Source organism: Periophthalmus magnuspinnatus, chromosome 13 (assembly GCF_009829125.3).
Source record: "Periophthalmus magnuspinnatus isolate fPerMag1 chromosome 13, fPerMag1.2.pri, whole genome shotgun sequence".
NCBI lineage: Eukaryota > Metazoa > Chordata > Actinopteri > Gobiiformes > Gobiidae > Periophthalmus > Periophthalmus magnuspinnatus.
Genome location: NC_047138.1, coordinates 28,335,220 through 28,356,540, shown reverse-complemented (window position 1 = coordinate 28,356,540; position 21,321 = coordinate 28,335,220). Strand labels below are relative to the sequence as shown.

The following is a 21,321-nucleotide window of genomic DNA, read 5'->3' as shown; positions in this document are numbered from 1 at the left end:
CTCCACTAGATCATAGTTGTCACGGAAAACAAAGTACAATTACATACAAATTGTTTAAACATGGAACTTATTCATAACATTCAAATTTGAAGTATTACTATCTATAACATTTAAACTGTCAGCAACTTTAATAATTACCATGATATAATCGTTAATCGCAATTATTTTGGCCATGATAACCGTGACACAAAATTTCAATATCGCTCCACGCCTACCTCAGGGAACGAAAGCACCCGATTTGTCTGTTATTAATATTCATATCTTGATTTATGGACACAATCGTGAAATAAATATGAACATTTTAAGACAAAAATTACGAGGCTCACTGCAGTTACAGAGAGAGGGCAGTTTTTCAATAGAAAGTGAACTGGAGCCACAGTCGATGGAACCAGAAGCGCGCCAATGCTCACTTCCTATTTGGAATACGCCGGCTAGCGGGTTAGCTATGTCCATTTATATATACGGTCTAAGCCTTTTCAAATGGCCGTGATTGACAGGTGGATTGGCCAATCAGGGACACGCATTGCGGATTTCTGTAGAATCAATGAGGAAAGCAGTCTTGCCCAAGGATACAACAACAGCAATCATCTACGGGAGCTGGAATCACACCGCGGACCTGTAGGGCAGCGGATCTGACTGCTCAACTAACGCCGTTTACGTCGAGGGCGGGATTCTAACCACCAAACTTCAGATCGGTGGACAAACGCTGTACCATCTGAGCTACTGTTGCATCTGGATAAAAAGTAGAGAGAAATCATAAATACAACTAAAATAACTGAATTGGGTGGTAATAACTCAGCTCCATCCAGGTACGCCATTGTGTCCTCGAGCAAGACACTTCACCCACTTTACCTGGTGTGATTATGGAGCAGGATTATGGAGTTACATAATCTGGTTTGGGCTGTTCTAGTTTTATCTGGGTCTTGGCTCTTGCTTTAGACCTGGAATAGACCTGGTTGGTTATTGGCGTTTATTCATCGCCATGGAGACAAGCGGACGACTATAACTGGCCAAGTTACAGGTCATATCTGTGAGGAGGCTACCCAGGTCACAGTAAGAATGCAAGTTTTTCCAAGTTATTTCTGAGCAAACTCCCATAATGAAAACAAACGCAAGATAGTTAGGTTTAATGCCATAGTGAAGAAATATTCCAGGCATAGTGATAACATCTCCATGGAGACAAGCACACGACTCTCCACCAGAAAAGTTACACAGTGCGCATTTACGATCTGCCTTTATTCTAGATTTTTCTGGTTTTATTTCCGTCACTTGTTTAGTGTTAATTCGATCCAAACCAAATGTTTTCCCAAAAAAAAGATGGAATTTTACATTTGTATAGACCCATTATCCACCTCTCTTGCTGCTGCCTCTCTCGTCCCCGATCTCCCATGATCCTCTGGGGCGGGTTGGTTATTTAAAGCTAAAGTCTGTATTTTTAATGACGGCCTGTCGTGAGGAGGTGGAGCTGCAGTTTGGAGCAGAGCAGCGCCAAAGTGTGTGTTTAACTGTGACAAGAAAAGTGGAGAAGATGGACCGTGGAGCTATAACTACACTGGAATCAGCATTTTGATTCGATACTCGATACCGATTCCGATACCAGGACGATAAGAGAAAAAAAACATGCTTTCGTTTGACAACAGAATGTGATTTTCAACATTAAATCGTACTACCTTCTTTTATATTCCCATGAGGTTTTTTTTTAGTATCGATACCTGCTCAAATGACTGGTTTCGATACTAGTTTTGGCATCGATTATCTGATTTTCGATACTTCTGATAACTCTAACCCCTTGACGACATTAGCACAGATTATAATAAATGCAGATTTTTGTTTAGTTCTCGGATCAAAGTGACAGATGGATGGAGACGGACACTGTGGAGATGCTCAAGTGTTTGTGGATAAGACAGGCCATTGATTCAGAGAGAACAGTGTGGACTTTAATCTGTCAATATGAGAGAGGAGGAGGGGAGAGAGGGAGAGGAGGAGGGAGAGAGGGGGGAGCAGAAGAGAGGAGAGAGGGAGGGAGAGGAGGAGGGAGAGAGGGGGGAGCAGAAGAGAGGAGAGAGGGAGGGCGGGAAGGAGAGAGGGGGGAGAAGAAGAGATGGGAAGAAGAGAGAAAAGGGAGAGGAGGGGGGAGAGAGGGAGGGAGAGAAAGAGGGAGAAATGGGGGAGAAGAGGAGATGGGAAGAAGAGGGGGGGGGAGCAGAAGAGATTGGAAGGGGAGAGAAGAGGAGGGAGGGAGAGAGGGGGGAGCAGAAGAGTTGGGAAGGGGAGAGAGGAGAGAGGGAGGCAGGGAGAGAAAGGGGGAGCAGAAGAGATGGGAAGGGGAGAGAGAGGAGAGGGGAAAGAGGGAGAGATCAGAAGAGATGGGAAGGTGGAAAGAGGGAGATGGGGGAGATGAGAGGGAGATAGAGAGAGGAGGAGGAGACAGGGAGAGGTGAGAAGAAGAGATCGGATGGCCAGACAGGAGAAGAGAGGCGAGATGGGAAGGGGAGAGGGAGAGAGAGAGGGGAGAAATTGGGAGAGAAAGCAGGAAACATGTGAAGGGGAGAGAGGAGATGAGAGAGGGAAGGAGGGAGGAAAGAGATGGGAAGTTGGGTTAGAGAGACAGAGGGAGGAAAAAGGAAAATGAGAAAACTAAGGAGAGAGATATAGAAAAAGAAGGAGAGAAAGGGCAAAAGGGAACAAAAAGAAAGAGGGGGCGGGTGAAGGGTTAAAGATCTGGAGATGGGTCTGTGGGTGCTCACAGACAGAAGAGTGGGTCAAATGTACTTTATGATACAGACTTGGTTCAGTTGATTCTTTTAAAAATGATTCAGTCAGATCTGTGGGTTGTGAATAAGACGGGACATTAAATCAAAGAGAACAGTGTGGCCTTTAGTCTGTCCTTATGAGACTAGAGGAGGAGAGAGGGAGGGAGAGAGACGGGGAGGGAGAAAAGAGCTCACAGGGAGGGAGCAGAAGAGATGGGAAGGAGGAGAGGAGAGAGGGTGGAGAAGAGAGACAATGAGGGAGATAGAGAGGGGAGAGGGAGACAGAGGGAGGAAGCAGAAAAGATGTGAAGGGGGAGAGAGGGGGAGATAAAGAGGGGAGCGAGAGGGAGCAGAAGAGATGGAAGGAGGAGAGAGGGAGGGGAAGTGGGAGAGAGAGGGGAGAGAGAGACAAAAGGGAGCAGAAGAGATGGGAAGGAGGAGAGAGGGAGACGAGGGAGAGAGGGACGGAGAGAGGGAGAAAAAGAAGGGAGAGAGAGACAGAGGGAGGGCGCAAAAGAGATGGGAAGGGGGAGTGAGGAGGAGGAGAGAGGGTGGAGAAGAGAGACAATGAGGGAGATAGAGAGGGGAGAGGGAGACAGAGGGAGGAAGCAGAAAAGATGTGAAGGGGAGAGAGGGGGGAGGGGAGAAGAAAAGATGTGAAGGGGAGAGAGGGGGGAGGGGAGAGAGGGTGAGATAGAGAGGGGAGCGAGAGGGAGCAGACGAGATGGAAGGAGGAGAGAGGGAGGGGAAGTGAGACAGAGAGGGAGATAGAGAGGGGAGAGAGAGACAAAAGGGAGCAGAAGAGATGGGAAGGAGGAGAGGGAGAAAAAGAAGGGAGAGGGAGACAGAGGGAGGACGCAAAAGAGATGGGAAGGGGGAGTGAGGAGGAGGAGAGGGCGAGAGAGAGGGAGCAAGAAAGGGGAAAGTGGAGAGAGGGACAGAGAGGGAGGGAGGGCAGAAGAGATGGGAAATTAGGAGAAAAAGAGGGACGGAGAAGAGAGAGGGAGGGACAAGAAGGTGAAGACGGGAGATGGGGGGGGCAGAAGAGATGGGAATGAGGAGAGAGGGAGGGGAGAGAACAGGGAGGGAGCAGAAGAGATGGACTACGGCGGTTTAGCTCCAAAATGGTCTTGTGATGTGTCTCAAGACTCTAATCAAAAATCAAAACTATTTAGTCACAGAAACAGGAGCACAAAATGTTTCTGTCGATTTAACCAAAATTTGAACATATCTATCCCTAAGGACGTTACAGGTCAGATCTATGGTGAGGCTGAGTCCTTCAAAAAACAAAACACTCTGTTCCACCTGTGATGTCATGTGGTAATACAGGAAGTGCTCCACTGTGTTTTTAAACTCCACACACCTTCACTAGAATCATTTGGATGAGTTCAGTCCCAGAATTGCCCTCATGACATCACAAGGTGGAACAGAGTGTTTTGAGCTTTGGGCTATACTTGTTTTTTTATTCCAGAAATGTAAATTTAAAAATGATAGCGATAGAGATTTGTATTCCAGTCACTGCCCTGTGTGTGACTTGCATAAATATACACAACAGAGACATGAGGTCAGTTTCATTCATGAGCAGATGGTTAAGAACAGGCCAAGTTCTCACTCAACAAAGTCAAACAAAGTGAAAATGACAGAGGGGAAGGTTGGAAGTAAGTTTAAGTTTGAGATGGACAATTGGGTCTAAACAGGACTAGACTGAGCCAGGACCAGACCAGGACTAGACCAGGACTAAAGCAGAACTAAACCAGGACTACACAAGGGCTAAACCAAGACTAAACCAGGACTAAAGCTGAACTAAACCAGGACTAAACCAGGACTAAACCAGGACTAAACCAGGACCAAACTAGCAATGAAACTGAATGATAATAAAAACAGGAGTAAACCAGGACTAGACAAGGACTAGACAAGGACTAGACAAGGACTAGACAAGGACTAAACCAGGACTAGACAAGGACTAGACAAGGACTAGACAAGGACTAAACCAGGACTAGACAAGGACTAGACAAGGACTAGACAAGGACTAGACAAGAACTAGACAAGGACTAAACCAGGACTAGACAAGGACTAAACTAGAACTAAACCAGGACTAAACAAGGACTAAACAAGGACTAAACCAGGACTAAACCAGGACTAAACCAGGACAAATCCAGGACAAAACCAGAACAAAACCAGGACCAAACTAGCAATGAAACTGAACAATAATAAAAACAGGACTAAACCAGGACTAAGCCGGGACTAAACCAGGACTAAACCCGGACTAACCCAAGACTAACCCAAGACTAAGGCTGGACTAAACCGGGATTAAACCGGGACTAAACCCAGACTAAGACAGGACTAAAACAGGACTAAGGCAGTACATAGCCAAGACTGAACCAGTACTAAAACCGGACTAAAATAAAACTAAATCAGGACTACCCCCTGACTAATCCCGGATTAACCTCGAATTTACCCCAGACTAAACCAGGACTAAACCAGACCTGCATCTAAACTATCATCTATCATCTAAACTAAATCAATACATGGTTAATAACATTTGAAAAGGCCATTTATGTGCATACTGCTCTATTACTTATTCCCATTTTTCTACTTGAGTAATTCTATTTGCACATAATACTCGAGTACATGCTGTTTACTTGACGCTTCCTCGTGTTGCTCTATATTTGCATAGCAACCACTCATTGGTCCAACCGAGCGCTCACCTCACACAACCCCAGAGCTGAGGGGTTAGACGGGGCCAGAGGGGAGTGCGGAGAAGGAAACGGGACTAAACAGGGATTTAAGAATAATCAAAAATTACGACCGTTTCCATAGTGATGAACCAAAACAAACAACATATTACATTTGATTTGATTGGGGAATAGTTCTCAAAAATGCTGCTTATAACAATTCATCGAACCTGTGTCAAACTCATCAAAAAATAAATAAAAAAATAAAAAATAACTCCTTTACAACAGCTTCCAGGTCACAGAGCAGCAGATCGTTTCACATTTACACAAACACAATATTAGGTTAGGATTCACTAAGATGAAATAAAACAGGGACAAACAGAAGTCGCTCGTGGGTTTATAAAAGAGAAAAATAAAGATAAAAAGCACATTTAGCAGCATTGACTCTCTTGTAGGTGAATGGCTTTAAAAGTAGAGTCACATGACCTATTTGAGACCATTACATCGTTATATTGTGTGACTGCGGACGTGCAGGGTTATGTAAGGCCTCAGGGAGTGTGGGCAGGGAGCTCTGAGGACAGGACTAAACCAGGACTAAGCCGGGACTAAACCGGGACCAAGCCGGGACTAAGACGAGGACTAAACCGGGACTAAACCGGGACTAAACCAGGACTAAGCCAGGACTAAACCAGGCCTAAGACGAGGATTAAGCCGGGACTAAACCGGGACTAAGCCGGGACTAAGCCAGGACTAAGCCGGGACTAAACCGGGACTAAACCGGGACTAATCCAGGACTAAACCAGGACTAAGACGAGGATTAAGCCGGGACTAAACCGGGACTAAGCCGGGACTAAGCCAGGACTAAGCCGGGACTAAACCGGGACTAAGCCAGGACTAAGCCGGGACTAAACCGGGACTAAGCCAGGGCTAAACCGGGACTAAACCGGGACTAAACCAGGACTAAGCCGGGACTAAACCAGGACTAAACCAGGACAAAAACCGGGACTAAACCGGGACTAAACCGGGACTAAACCGGGACTAAACCGGGACTAAGCCAGGACTAAGCCAGGACTAAGCCAGGACTAAGATAGGACTAAACCAGGACTAAACCGGGACTAAACCGGGACTAAACCGGGACAAAAAATGGGACTAAACCGGGACTAAACCGGGACTAAACCTGGACTAAACCGGGACTAAACCAGGACTAAACCAGGATTAAACCAGGGCTAAACCAGGATTAAATCATGATTTAACCAGGGCTAAACCATCAGGACTAAACCGGGACTAAACCGAGACTAAACCAGGATTAAACCGGCATTAAACCAGGACTAAACCAGGACTAAACCAGGGCTAAACCATCAGGACTAAACCAGGATGAAACAAGGATTAAACCAGGACTAAACCATCAGGACTAAACCACCAGGACTAAACGAGGACTAAACCAGGACTAAATCATCGGGACTAAACCGGGAAAAAAACAAGACTAAACCAGGATTAAACCAGGACTAAACCAGAACTAAACCAGAACTAAACCATCAGGACTAACCCAGGACCAAGCCGAGACTAAACCAAGACTAAGATAGAACTAAACCAGGACTAAGAAAGAACTAAACCAGGACTAAGAGAGGACTAAACCAGGACTAAACCAGAACTAAACCAGGACAAAGCTACGACTAAACCCGGACCAAAACTAAGCCAGAACTAGGCCAAGACTAAACCTAAACAAAGCCAGAACTAAACCAGGACTTTGAATCGCATGACCTATTTGAAACTCTTACATTGTTATACTGTTGAACTGCAGTCGTGGGGTTATGTAAGGCCTGAGGGAGGGTCAGAGCCCAGATGAGGCCAATATGACAATTACTATATCGACCTCCATAACTGACAGATGGAACAGTACGGTAAGATTTTAGCTGTGGAGGGTTGAATAAGTGAGTTCGATGTTTTATTGTTGTACTTATTCCACCTCATGTGTTTTAATGATAAAGCACTTAACTCAATAAAAAAACAAACTGGATAATCCTTGTTAAAGAAAGTTGTTTCAATATTATCGTTTATCGTGATATTTCCCTGTCGCAATACATCGCAGGTTTGTCAAAAGTATCGAAAATCGGGTACTAATTGATACTGAAACTAGTATCGAAACCAGATACTCATTTGAGCAAGTATTAATACTAAAAAAAAAGTCACATTCAAAACACACTGTGCTTCAATAAAACAGTGGAGGGCAGAGAGAGGAGAGAGAGAGAGGAGAGAGGGAGAGAGAGGGAGGAGAGAGGGCACTTTCAGCCTGGTAATGTCTAACTAGAGGGAGGGGAGCGCGCCTGTTTACTGCCCGGAGTGGCTGGGTGTGTATGGGAGGTCACAACTGTTTGATGGAGGTTCACCCAGGGGCCTCGCTCAGCCGGAGCCCAGAGGAATCTACCCTCAGGGGGCACGGAGGGGGTCAGAGTGGGGACATGTCTCTGGAGCTGGGGGGGGGGGGGGGGGGGGGGGGGGCAGAGAGGGCACCCAAACACGCTGCTATCGCATGAACTGCAGATACGAGTGTGGGAGGGTCATTTTTTATGATTTTGATTTGCCAGGTTGTGTCAAAAAAAGCAAAAAGCAGAAAAGCAGTTATGATTTTTGGGAATATAAGTCTCCTAAAGGCAACGTACACTTGTGCCCATTTACTTCGGACGTAGACTTGGTTTGATAATTTTTCCTAGTCCTGGTCTAAGTCCTGGTCTAAGTCCTGGTCTAAGTCCTGGTCTAAGTCCTGGTCTAGGTCCTGGTCTAGGTCCTGGTCTAAGTCCTGGTCTAGGTCCTGGTCTAGGTCCTGGTCTAAGTCCTGGTCTAAGTCCTGGTCTAAATCCTGGTCTAAATCCTGGTCTAGCCCTAATCTCTCACAAACAATAATCTCGATGTTTCATTTGGACACAGAATGTCTAGAAGAGTGAATCTCCCACAGAGACAACAAAGAACAAAAATGCAACGTATTATGGGACAAAACTGGGGCTGAACTAGGACTAAGACAGGTCTAAACCTGGACTAAACCTGGACTAAACCTGGACTAAACCTGGACTAAACCTGGACTAAACCAGGTCTAAACCAGGTCTAAACCAGGTCTAAACCAGGTCTAAACCAGGTCTAAACTTAGACTAAACCTAGACTAAACCTGGACTAAACCTGGACTAAACCTGGACTAAACCAAGACTAAGGCATGACTAAACTAGGACTAAACCAGGACTAAACCAGGACTAAACCAGGACTAAGGCATGACTAAACTAGGACTAAACCAGGACTAAACCAGGACTAAACCAAGACTAAGGCATGACTAAACCAGGACTAAACCAGGACTAAACCTAGACTAAATCTAGACTAAACCAAGACTAAGGCATGACTGAACTAGGACTAAACCTGGACTAAACCTAGACTAAACCTAGACTAAACCTGGACTAAACCAAGACTAAGGCATGACTAAACTAGGACTAAACCTAGACTAAACCTAGACTAAACCTAGACTAAACCTGGACTAAACCAAGACTAAGGCATGACTAAACTAGGACTAAACCTAGACTAAACCTAGACTAAACTAGGACTAAACCTAGACTAAACCTAGACTAAACCTAGACTAAACCTAGACTAAACCTGGACTAAACCTGGACTAAACCTGGACTAAACCAGGTCTAAACCTGGACTAAACCAGGTCTAAACCTGGACTAAGGCATGACTAAACTAGGACTAAACCTGGACTAAACCAGGACTAAACCAAGACTAAGGCATGACTAAACCAGGACTAAACCTAGACTAAACCTGGACTAAACCTGGACTAAACCAAGACTAAACCTGGACTAAACCAAGTCTAAACCTGGACTAAGGCATGACTAAACTAGGACTAAACCAGGACTAAACCAGGACTAAACCTAGACTAAACCTGGACTAAACCAAGACTAAGGCATGACTAAACTAGGACTAAACCAGGACTAAACCTAGACTAAACCTGGACCAAACCTGGACTAAACTAGGATTAAACTAGGACTAAAGCAGGACTAAAGCAGGACTAAACCAGGACTAAACCAGGACTAAAGCTAGACTAAGGAAGGACTAAAGAAAAACTAAATCAGGACGCAGACAGGACTAAAGACTATTTGGACACAGAACGTCTTTCAAAAACTGTGAATCTCCCACAGAGCTGTACAGGCCCTGACCTCCATCTGAAAATACACTACAGAGAACATAAACACACAAACATGTCCTGAAAAACATGGTATTGTTGTAATAGATGCATTTGTGATTATTCTGCCCCATTTCATACTGTTGTTTTGTCATGTATGTTTTTGTGTGATTTTTTGATTCTCTCATATGAAACGATCACATTGTGTTTGTAAAAGTGAAACGTCTTTTGAGTCGTTTTCAGCTCCTGTGTGGCCCCTGCCCTTGTGCCCTTGAGCCTGAGGACATACACGAACACAGCGGTCACAGACGGGTCACCAGAAGGTCAGAGGATGAAAGGAGGTCGAGAGGTGAAGAGATCAACACCAGAGAGAGGGAGGGAGGGACAGAGAGAGAGAGAGAGAGGAGAGGGAGAAAGAGGTGGAGAGAAAGAAGAGAGAGAGAAAGAGGAGAGGGAAAGAAGAGGAGGTGAAGAGAGAGAAAGAGACAGGAGTGGGAGGGAGGTGGAGAGAAAGAGGTGGAGAGAGAGAAAGAGGAGAGGGAAAGAGGAGAGGGAGAAAAGTGAAGAGCGAGAGAAAGAAGAGAGAAAAAGAGGAGAGGGAGAAAGAAGAGAGAGAGAAAGAAGAGAGAGAATAGAGAGAGGAGAGAGAGAAAGAGAAGGGAGAGAAGAGGAGCAGGAGAGAGGTTGAGAGAGAAAGAGGAGGGAGAAAGAGGACAGGGAGAGAGGTGTAGAGAGAGAAAGAGGAGAGGGAAAGAGGTGGGGAGAAAGAAAGGAGAGGGAGAAAGAGAGAAGAGAAGAGGAGAGGGAGAGAGCTGGAAAGGGAAAAGATGAGAGGGAGAGAGAGAACAGAGGAGGAAGAGAGGTGGAGCAAGAGAAAGAGGAGAGGGAGAGGTGGAAAGAGAAAGAGGAGAGGGAGAGCAGTGGACAGAGAAAGAGGAGAGGGAGAGAGGTGGAGAAAGAGAGAAAGAGGAGACAGAAAGAGTAAGAAGGAGATTGGCAGCTTTGTAGACAGATTCAACTCACTCAGCCAACACTCATGTAATTTGTAGCACGGACCAGAGGGGGCGATAGACGCTCAGGGGGACTTATCAGTTAGACGACAAATACAGACAATATATTCTAGTGATAAGTATGTTTTACCTTTAGTCAATATGGAATAATGATCAGAATTATGATTAATAGAACTATTAAATCAGCCAGAGGAGAAGAGCCAGAGGAGAAGAGGCAAAGGAGAAGAGCCAGAGGAGAAGAGCCAGAGGAGCAGAGCCAGAGGAGAAGAGCCAGGGGAGAAGAGGCAAAGGAGAAGAGCCAGAGGAGAAGAGCCAGAGGAGAAGAGCCAGAGGAGCAGAGCCAGAGGAGCAGAGCCAGAGGAGCAGACAGGAGGAGAACCAAGACCAGTAGTATTCTCCTGTTGATAGGCCATAAATTGCAACTGCCAATGTTGATGTAGTCGAAACCAGGTCTAAACCAGGTCTAAACCAGGACTAAACCAGGACTACACTGCGACTATGACAGGGTCTTACCGTCCACATGTTGACCAGCCGACGACACAGGAATGGGTCCAGGTTCCAGTGCAGCCAGGGCAGACAGCTGATGTAGAAGACCTCGTGTCCCAGAGCGGAGGAGAAGAGGAAGAGCAGGTGGAGCAGAGGAGCCCTGACCTCGTACTCAGGCCCGCTCCGCTCCTGAACAACACAAAGATTCATGCACAGGCTTGTTAGCGATAATTTATTTATCAGCTCATCAGTGCATGATAGGCGAAACCATTTGTTTTGAGAGTCTCTGTACTTAGTTATTTTTTTGTACGATAGGATTTGAGTTGTAGATGCTCGTCTCCATAGAAATAAATAAGTAAAATTTAGAATCCCTTCAAAATAAGATCATACATAACCATAAATACAAGCCGCAAATTAAGGTAGTCTAAAAATCTATGACATCCGTGGATCATTATGTTATAATTTTTACGTTTTAAATCGCAATATCCATCTAAAACGACTTTAAAAAAAAACAAAAAAAAACTATGGTGCCCAATGGGAGCTGATGTTGCCGTAAAAGTCATCACAACAAAGAGCCCTGTAGCTGTCGGCGCCCCCTATGGATAGCTGCAGATCACACTAAGAAGCAGCTTTTTTTTCCCTTTGTACCAAAATGGCTACGTGACGCTAAGTGACATCACTGATTAAGAAAAAAAAACCTGGAGAACAAAGTAAGTACGTCACAGTGGGAATGTACTGATGGTAGTGAAAACACGGGTTGAGCGGCAATTTGGTGTCTTGATTAAAAGATTGCTCAAACATGAATGAATCACTCCAAAAACAACTCTGAGATGGTAAATGAGAAGGAAACAACTATAACAACATACAAACCCCTGAAAAGTGAATTTTGCTTAACAAGTCTGCCATAAAAAAATCATATTAAACGAAGTATCAGCATGTATTTTTGCCTTTTTTTTCACACGTCCTGTATTTTACATATCCATATTTTTCCTTTAATGCATCACATAACTGACTGGGAGAATCCCGACAGCACATGCGCTCTGATTTGTCATCTTCGAGGGACAACATAAGCACATTACCGTAATGACAGTAACATATTTAAAGAGCCCCATGCCTCTGCTTTGAGGCGCTGAACAGTAATGGAAAATCGGCAACCGTGAGTATCGGTGGTGATAGCATCCGACACTATAGGTTTAACCTTAAATCTCAAGGGGTTGTTGCTCTTAATAATCAAAAGCCAGTAATACCATACTCTGGAATAGTCTAAGCAAAACAATAACATCTCTATGCAGACAAGCAGGTGAGGGACCAGCCACTATAAAAGTTACAGAGTGATAAGTAGATCAGTAGATAAGTACACCATTTTTCTTTCACACAGCATTCCACGTACTTGTTTGTTATTGGCTTGCACCCAGTTTAGTTCTGATGTTCACTTGGTTTAGACCGGGTTTCATCCTGGTTTCGTCCTGGTTTAGACCTGGTTTCGTCCTGGTTTAAGTCCTGGTTTCGTCCTGGTTTAAGTCCTGGTTTCGTCCTGGTTTCGTCCTGGTTTCAGTCCTGGTTTCGTCCTGGTTTCAGTCCTGGTTTCAGTCCTGGTTTAAGTCCTGGTTTAAGTCCTGGTTTAAGTCCTGGTTTAAGTCCTGGTTTAAGTCCTGGTTTAAGTCCTGGTTTAAGTCCTGGTTTCGTCCTGGTTTCGTCCTGGTTTCTTCCTGGTTTCGTCCTGATGTTCACTTGGTTTAGCTCTGGTATAGTCCCGGTATAGTCCCGGTATAGTCTCAGTTTAGTCTCAGTTTAGTCTCAGTTTAGTCTCAGTTTAGTCTCAGTTTAGTCTCAGTTTAGTCTCAGTTTAGTCTCAGTTTAGTCTCAGTTTAGTCCCGCTTTAGTCCCGCTTTAGTCCCGCTTTAGTCCCGCTTTAGTCCCGCTTTAGTCCCGCTTTAGTCCCGCTTTAGACCCGCTTTAGACCCGCTTTAGACCCCCTTTAGACCCGCTTTAAGTCCCTTTTAAGTCCTGGTTTTGTCCTGGTTTTGTCCTGGTTTTGTCCTGGTTTTGTCCTGGTTTAGTCTTGGTTTAGTCCCGTTATAGTCCTGATGTTCACTTGGTTTAGCTCTGGTTTAGCTCTGGTTTAGCTCGGGTTTAGCTCGGGTTTAGCCCCATTCTGTCACTTTTAGTCCCTTTTAGTCCCAATTTTGATGCATGTATCCTGGAGCCATACTGCATCAAGTACAGCTTTAACACTGTGACCAGTAGGAGAATGTAAACACGTCTTTACAGATGGCGGTGCGCAGAAGGTCGTATGGCGCCTGACCAACGAGAAAAGCCAGTCACTCGTTTGCTTTGTTTTGTTTGTGATTCTTATTGAAATATTCACTGTAGAAAAATGGACTTCAGACTTGTGTTTATCTCATTTCCAACACGCCCAACAAGCCCCCGTAGACCAATACTGCACTGTTAAGAGGTTAAATGTGATATACAGGGACTTACAACACTATGCAAAGGCAGCGGTGAAGTAAAGTACTGCATTTTAGGTATCTGTACTTTACTTAGGTAGATTTTCAAGTGGATACTTTTTACTTCTACTTCACTACATTTGAGAGCAGATATCTGTACTTCCTACTCCACTACATTTTGAACAGCACCGCAAAGTAAAAGTATTTTGATTATTGTTTGAGACCCGGTGAAAAGTCTCAGAGTTTATTTTTAACATGTCCATAATTTGAGCAGACAAAATATACAAATAAAAACTGCTAGAAAAAAATATCGATTCAGTTGTTTCTGTTGAACAAAATTCAGCACAAATCATGATCACTACACTAAAAGCTTTATAAAGACCTCAAAATATGTGGGAAATACTTTAATAGTAAAAGCCAAAAGTAGAATGTGTCAACTGGACAAAAAGTTGTAGTTGTAGTTGTAGTAGTTGTAGTTCCAGTTGAGAGATGGATCAGACCTGTACGACTGAGAGATTGACGTTAAATACTTTTTACTCTTTAATTATAGTTTTAAACAGGTACTTTTACTTAAGTGATACCTTTACTTTTACTTGAGTACTTCTTCCACCACTGGCCAACTGTGGTAGTTTCAACAGTTGTTTTACTCTGTTTTATCCTTATTCGAGTTGGGTCTAACTCTAATTCAATGACCTATTTTTGCCTCCACAACACAACTATGTCCTTTAAATGCCATTTCTTGCCTTGAATGTTCCCCAGTATGGCATTAAACTTATCTATACCCATGATGGAGCCAAGCAGGTGAAGCAAGCATGTTTTGTTTTAGCAATAAAAATACCAATACAATAACGTTTCCATGGAGACAAGCTGGAAAGTTTTCAAAATACACCTTTAACGTTTAGCTACTACTTAATAAATCTACATGAACTCACCCTGACACAGTGTCCATTCTCTTTATATCCCCAGTTGGAGTTGTTGTTGTCGAATCTTTGGCGCAGATGTGCAAGTGTTTCGTCTGTACTGGCGGTTCCGGTTTGGCACGGTTGGTCCGGGGAGGCGTTGGGATGTGCTTCGGCTGCTCCTTCTTCTTCTTCTTGGATCAGGTACAGCCCACAGCGTCTCTGGAACCGGGCCACGAGCTCCGAGTCCTGCAGGTACGCGAGGAGTTGCGACATGGTGCCCAGAAAACGCGCGCATATGTCAGGGATAAAGCGCACGAGTCGATACCGGGGACAAGGACTGAGAGGCTGGCGCACACACACAGGCACACACACGCACACAGGCACACACACAAAGCTCAGGTGCGGCTGTCAGGCGCAGGTGTGCCCCGGGGGAGAGGGCGGGGCGAGGGCGGGGCGACTTTGAGGCTGTAGTAAAGTGTGTACAGTGTGTATGGGACAGTAGTAGGGCATTGTCTGAGCGTATTATTGAGAAACAGGAGGATTTCATTAGGTTTATTACACTGGTCACGTGACTCAACACTGTAGGGCAAATCCAGGCCTGAGTCTGACATCATTTTAAACCTCAATGTGGGAGATCCGGGTTTGGGACCAGTTTGACTCATAATGTAATGAAGTAAAAGTAGTAAAGTACTGTACTTTAGTTGGAAAAAAAAAAAAAAGTTAGGTATCTGTACTTTCTACTGCACTACATTTTGAAAAGGATTGAAAAGTAAAAGTCAAGTCGTTTTTATTATTGTTTGAGACCTGCTGAAAAGACTGAGGTTTTATTTTTATCATGTTCACAGTTTGAGGAAACAAAAATATACAAATAAAAACTGCTAAAAAAACAACAACATGTATTCAGTTGTTTCTGATGAACAAAATTTTGCACAAAAATCACTACATTTAAAGTTTTATTAGATCTCAAAATCTGCACGAAATACTTTTAGTTTTTACTTTTTAAACTGGTGCTTTGGTACTTTTACTTAAGTAGATTTTTTCATGTGATATTTTTACTTTTATTTGAGTATTTTTTGCTTCGGTATTTTGTTACTTTTACTTAAGTAATGTAATTGAGTTATTTTTCTATCACCAGTGTATATTAGGTTTAGACCTGTTCTAGTCTTGCTGTAGTCCTGGTTTAGTCCTGGTCTAGTCTTTGTCTAGTCCTGGTTTAGTCCTGTTCTAGTCCTGGTTTAGTCCTGGTTTAGTCCTGGTTTAGTTCTGGTCTAGTCTTTGTCTAGTCCTGGTTTAGTCCTGTTCTAGTCCTGGTTTAGTCCTGGTTTAGTCCTGGTTTAGTTCTGGTTTAGTTCTGTTCTAGTCATGGCTTGAGTCCCAGAAAGCCCCTTAGACCCAATTTTGATGTGATCTGTGTAAATTCAGTGAACTCACTAACAGGTTTTACTGATTCTCTTGTAGATGTATAAAACACTTTCTCCTGTGTCATAAAAGTAAATAATCTGTGTCTATTGTTTCTAAGGCTGTTTTCTTGTCCATATGATCCAGATGAACTTTGATAAATGGAGTAGTCTCAAATAATAATCTCTGCCAACGGTATAACAGTAGCACAATAGTTTCCTTTTATTGATGCAGTGTCACACTTTAGTTACAGTAACAGCTTTGTTTACAGGCGGGTGAGATGACGCCTCCGTTGACCAAATAAGATCATCCCGTTGTGCGTGCTCTGCGTAATAACGGAGCCGTTACAGCCCCATGACACTAAACAACATCAGCCCGTTAGCGCCACGCGGACGCCTCTCTCTCCCCCTGCGCGTGTTTGGGTGAGCCACTCACCGCCATTACATCATCTCACCCCCACGCACGAGCGCATGGGCGCAGGGACTCTACACAGCCGGAATCCCGTTCGTTTGAGACACAAAGAAGCTTGGATAAACAGCGGCGGGACGTGATGCCGCGTGAATGAGCCGCGCGCGGAGAGGAGGGGGCAGAGGAGAGACTGCACCGTCATCAGCACCAGTCCAGCTCCCTTTGTGTTTCCGCGGAGAATGTGAATGGCGAAACATGACATGGCAGAGGTAGAGCTGGCACCAAACGCGGCGGAGCCCCCCGGCGGCGCGCCCTCGTCCTCCGCGTTCCCGTACGAGGAGTACGAGTGTAAAATATGCTACAATTACTTCGACCTTGACCGGCGCGCGCCCAAGATATTGGAGTGTCTGCACACGTTTTGCGAGGAGTGTCTGAACACGCTGCACCTGCGCGAGGAGCGGCCATGGCGCATCAGCTGCCCCGTGTGCCGCCACCGGACCCCCGTGCCCGACTACCGCATCCAGAACCTGCCCAACAACACCAAGGTGACGGAGGACTTCCCGCTCTACATCGACTCGGACCCCCTCCCTCAGGACGCTCTGCCCCCGTACCCCCCGCCTCTCCACCCGGCTCTCGTCGCCCTCCGCCGCGAGGAGGCATCGGGCACGTCCAGCGTGAGCCACAGCCAGGCCACGCCGTCCACCACCGTGTCCACCGCCACCACGCTGTCCCAGGACTCCGTGCGCTACGACAGCTGTCAGAGCTGCAAGCGCGTGGCGCTGACCACGGGCTGCGTGTGCGTCATCTTCTCCTTCCTGTCCATGCTCGTGCTCCTCTTCATGGGCCTGATCTTTGTGCACAGCCACAGTATCCCGCCCTCTCCAGCTGGACCCATCTGCCTGTCCGTGGCCAGCATCCTCGCCATGTTCTCTGTGGTGGTCACGTGGCTCATCTGCTGGCTCAAATACAGACCGGACCACGACACGGGACGCGCGTCTGCCACCAGTAACTCCCGGAGAAACGCCTGACTCTGTCTGTTATGGTGGTGTACATAGACTTTGCTCCCTTTACTTTTATAGGAACAGAACTTCCCGAAATGGCCTTGTCTTATACAAACACCGCGGGCCTTCATGGAGCATAGGCCCGGTCCCGAGTCTGTTCGTGAACTGTTGGGTCCGGGCGGTTGGTTTATTCCCGGAGGATGTTGGTTTGATGACTGAATGTGGAGCACTTCTGCCCGGGGCGACCCTCCTCCCCCTCCCGCTGATAATATGCACCTCCTCCGCTCTATGCCACTGTATGATATCACTCTGTCTCCACGGGCTCTTCTCTTGTACAGATTTTGGGCTGGGCTGGTACTTGGCGTTTTGGAGTCAGACCCACAGTAAACAGGCTGTAAATAATTGAATACTGCGTTGGCTTTGGTCCAGACAGGGTCCAGATAATCCGGGTTCTCTAGGGCCGTGTTTCCCAGACAGATTTGGAAATGAGTAAATGCTAGATCTGAAAGCACTTTATTTATTACATGTATTTTTATTACTTTTGTGTTCGTTTTAGCGATTAGAACAGGTGAGGGTACTGACCAAAAACGACGATCTGCCCTCCTAAAGACGCACTATGTAACCTTTCTGGACACCTGCTTATATCCACGGAGATGTTATTGTTTTGTCTAAAATGTTCCACAGCATGGCATTGAAACTGTCACCATGGAGACAATCAGTTGAAGCCACCAGTAAAGTCACAGGTCATATCTGTGTGCAGTATAACTAAGTTTAACGCCACACTGAGGAACATTCCGAGCAATGCAGTAACGTCCCCATGGAGACAAGCGGGTGGGGCACACTCTACGAGAAAAGTTACAGAGTGTGGCTTTAATTGGGCACGTCTTGCATTCAGATATGACCCAGATGTGAAGTTCTACATTTAGTTTTTGGACGAGTTTGTGACTGTCCTGTGAAAACAATATGAAATTTTATCACATTTATTTATTTTTTGCCACGACTGGAGCATAGACCGTGTAAATAAGCGGACTAAGTGAGTGTGACGTCGCCCATAGCGTTTGAATCCAGTCAAACGAAGCTCATCGAGGCTAGAGGTTATAGGGGCCAATCGGAGCCGAGTTCCATATTTGGAATTCCGACCACGAGTATCATAGCAACCAAAGAGCCAATCCAGAGCGAGGTTGTTGAAAGTAACGCCTCTTCCAGGGATATTAATGCTCATATCTTGATTTACGGACACAATAGCGAAATAAAAACACCAAACTGACGATCCTGACAGCAGCAGTTACAAAGAGAGAGGCCACAGTTTTTCAATAGAAAGTGAATTGGAGCCAAACTCGATGGAGCTCACTTCCTGTTTGGAACGCGGCGGCTAGCAGGTTAGCTATGTCCATTTATATATACGATCTGTGAGCTGGAGTAGACAATATGGGCGACGTGTCTTGCCCGAGGACACAGTGGTTTGAATATAATGGGAATCAAACTGCCAACTCTCCTACTCTTCTCTTGTTATTTGTTATCTTAAATATTGGGAAACACCGCCTTAGATGGAAAGTGGGTTGTATTGATTTGAAATTTGGAGACAGTACAGACTCAGAACAGGACTTTTGTCTTATACTTGGGTCAATGGTGCAATGCTGTTATTTATTCATGTATTTTTTGTTGAGTTTTTTGATTTTTCCTTTTCTCTGCATGAACGATCTGAAGGTCAGAGCCACACGCACACCAGAGGTTCTCAAACTGTGTCCTGAGCAGTCTATAAGAGCCAGAGTTTAGTCTTGGTCTTGGTCTTGGTTTAGTCCTGGTTTAGTCTTGATTTAGTCCTGGTTTAGTTCTGGTTTAGTCCTGGTTTAGTCCTGGTTTAGTTCTGATTTAGTTCTGATTTAGTTCTGGTTTGGTCCTGGATTAGTCCTGGTTTAGTCCTGATTCAGTTCTGATTTAGTTCTGGTTTAGTCCTGGTTTAGTTCTGGTTTAGTCCTGGTTTAGTTCTGGTTTGGTCCTGGATTAGTCCTGGTTTAGTCCTGATTCAGTTCTGGTTTAATCCTGGTTTAGTTCTGGTTTAGTCATGATTCATTTCTGGTTTAGTCCTGGTTTAGTTATTGTTTAGTCCCAGATTAGTTCTGATTTAGTCCTGTAGTCCTGGTTTAGACCTGGTTTAGTTCTTTAATCCTGATTTAGTCCTGGTTTAGTCCTGGTTTAGCTGTAGTACAGACTTGGGGTACATTCACAATTGTCGAAAGTGGAACTAAACTTGGACTAAACCCGGAACTAAACTTGAGTGGAGCAGGACTAAACCAGAACTAAACCAGGACTAAACCAGGACTAAACCAGGGCTAAACCAAGACTAAAACATGACCAGACTGAAGTCTAAACCAGGACTAAGGACTGTGTGATCTTGTTCAGTCTTGTTTTAGACCTTATTCAGACCAAGTTTACACAGGACTATTAAAGCGCACTGTGCAACTTTTCTATTGGATTGTCCACCACCTGCTTGTCTCCACGGAGATACTTTTACTTTGCCTTGAATGTCTCACAGTATTGCATTAAACTTATCCAACCTCATGGAAACAATGAAGTGACGTCAACAAGCCACTTCTTCAACAAGTCAGATCTGTGGAGAGGCGAGCCCATTCTCAGTAAGATTTTTTTTTATTTATTTATTTTTTGCCATAAACACCTGTAGAGAAGTTGTATGCCACACTGCGGAGCATTAAGAGGTAAAGCAATAACACCTCCATGGAGACAAACGGTGGCATACTCTCCGGCAGAAAAGTTACACAGTGTACCTTTTAAAATTCCCATCGTCTGCCGTTGGTCAGTTTGAGAACCACTGGCCTGGATTTATATTTAAAGTATTCGAGAGGTATTTAAATCATCTCTTGAGCTGTGTGCCTCACCTTATTGCTATCCGAAGCAAACTCCACTGTAACCATAGCAACCTGCATCGCGCACCAGGACAGTATCGGTCTCCTGTCCCACCATTTACACAGCAAACACAGGGTCCCTATCTTTGTAACCCCCCTCAGAATGTTTTTACACTTTTTTTTTTAGCACTTTAACTTTATAAAGCGTGTAACCTGTATTCTACACGCTCCGTACGTCTCCGTTCGTCTTAAAGTGCATCTGACAGGTTCATTTTTACTGAAACTAGGCTTTTTTTTTTAGTTTTTAGTTTTTATTTTGGTCTTGGTTAACATTTTACTTCCTGGTTGGAACGGTTACCTAGCAACCATAATGTTAACAAGGGCCATAGCTTGTCGAAAATACACTAAAATTAGGATTAGAGCCATACAAAATAAATGATAACACCTTTATTTTGTTAAATTATTGAGCAACAGTGGCTCAGTTGGTAGAGCGACTGGTTCCTTGACGTAAAGTGCTTTGAGTGGCTTGAAAGCGGAAAAGCGCTGTATAAAAATGTGACCGTTTAGCATTTAAACCGCCAGAAAAACGCCTTGTGTGCGTAACAGTTGTTAAGTGAACCTGTCACACGCACTTTAAGGAAAATGAAGTATCTCACGTGCAAACGGTAAAGGGGTTATGTAGTCCATTTTGTTTTCCTTTTTGATGGTATAACAGCGTTTATAGGAATAGGTTGTGACGTAAGCCAAACACTATGCACACCACAATATTATTATAGGCAGTGACGCTAAAGGTCTTACATTACACAAAATGGACTCTTTAATCTTTAAGCCGTGTCATAAAGCTGTTACCTCATCAAAAACAGGCCTGGAGTTGTGTTTTGTTTCATTCACACATGTTTGAGTAACCCTGCATTATTAGTCTTGTCTATATCTCCAAAGCTCAAAATGCTCTGGTCCACCTTGTGATGTCATGAAGTGGTAGTTTTCAAGTTAACATCCACCTTTTAGTTCAATAGCGATTCCCAGTTCCAGAGCTGAAATCATCCAAATGATTCTAGTGAAGGTGCGTGGAGTTTAAGAACACAGTAGACCACTTCCTGTGTCACCGCATGACATCACAAGGTGGAACAGAGCGTTTTCAGTTGGAGAGAAGAACTCGATTTGTGTGTTAAAACGTGTGTGAATGAAACAAAACACAACTCCAGGTCTGTTGGTGAT

The 21,321-nt window shown here is 44.7% G+C and overlaps 2 protein-coding genes across 2 annotated transcripts in view; one reads left to right on the top strand and one right to left on the bottom strand.

The window, feature by feature from the left end:
* The window catches only part of sgpp2 (sphingosine-1-phosphate phosphatase 2), a 28,631-nt gene extending 13,821 nt beyond the window's left edge, over positions 1 to 14,810 (bottom strand). The window contains exons 1-2 of the mRNA XM_033976801.2: positions 14,463 to 14,810; positions 11,111 to 11,272 (exon numbers count right to left, since the gene is read on the bottom strand). Coding sequence (XP_033832692.1) covers positions 11,111 to 11,272; positions 14,463 to 14,705 — 405 coding nt within the window. The 5' untranslated portion in view covers positions 14,706 to 14,810. The remainder of the gene's footprint in view (positions 1 to 11,110; positions 11,273 to 14,462) is intronic.
* A 1,406-nt stretch (positions 14,811 to 16,216) lies between these two features.
* LOC117380075 (E3 ubiquitin-protein ligase RNF182) lies at positions 16,217 to 17,370 on the top strand. The gene has a single exon (XM_033976802.2). The coding sequence runs from the start codon at positions 16,484 to 16,486 to the stop codon at positions 17,264 to 17,266; it is 783 nt and encodes a 260-aa protein (XP_033832693.1). The 5' UTR covers positions 16,217 to 16,483; the 3' UTR covers positions 17,267 to 17,370.
* The last annotated feature ends 3,951 nt before the right edge of the window (positions 17,371 to 21,321 follow it).

Excerpts from the sequence above, each read along its gene's own strand:
- LOC117380075 (XM_033976802.2), top strand. The coding sequence starts at position 16,484 with ATGGCGAAACATGACATGGCAGAGGTAGAGCTGGCACCAAACGCGGCG.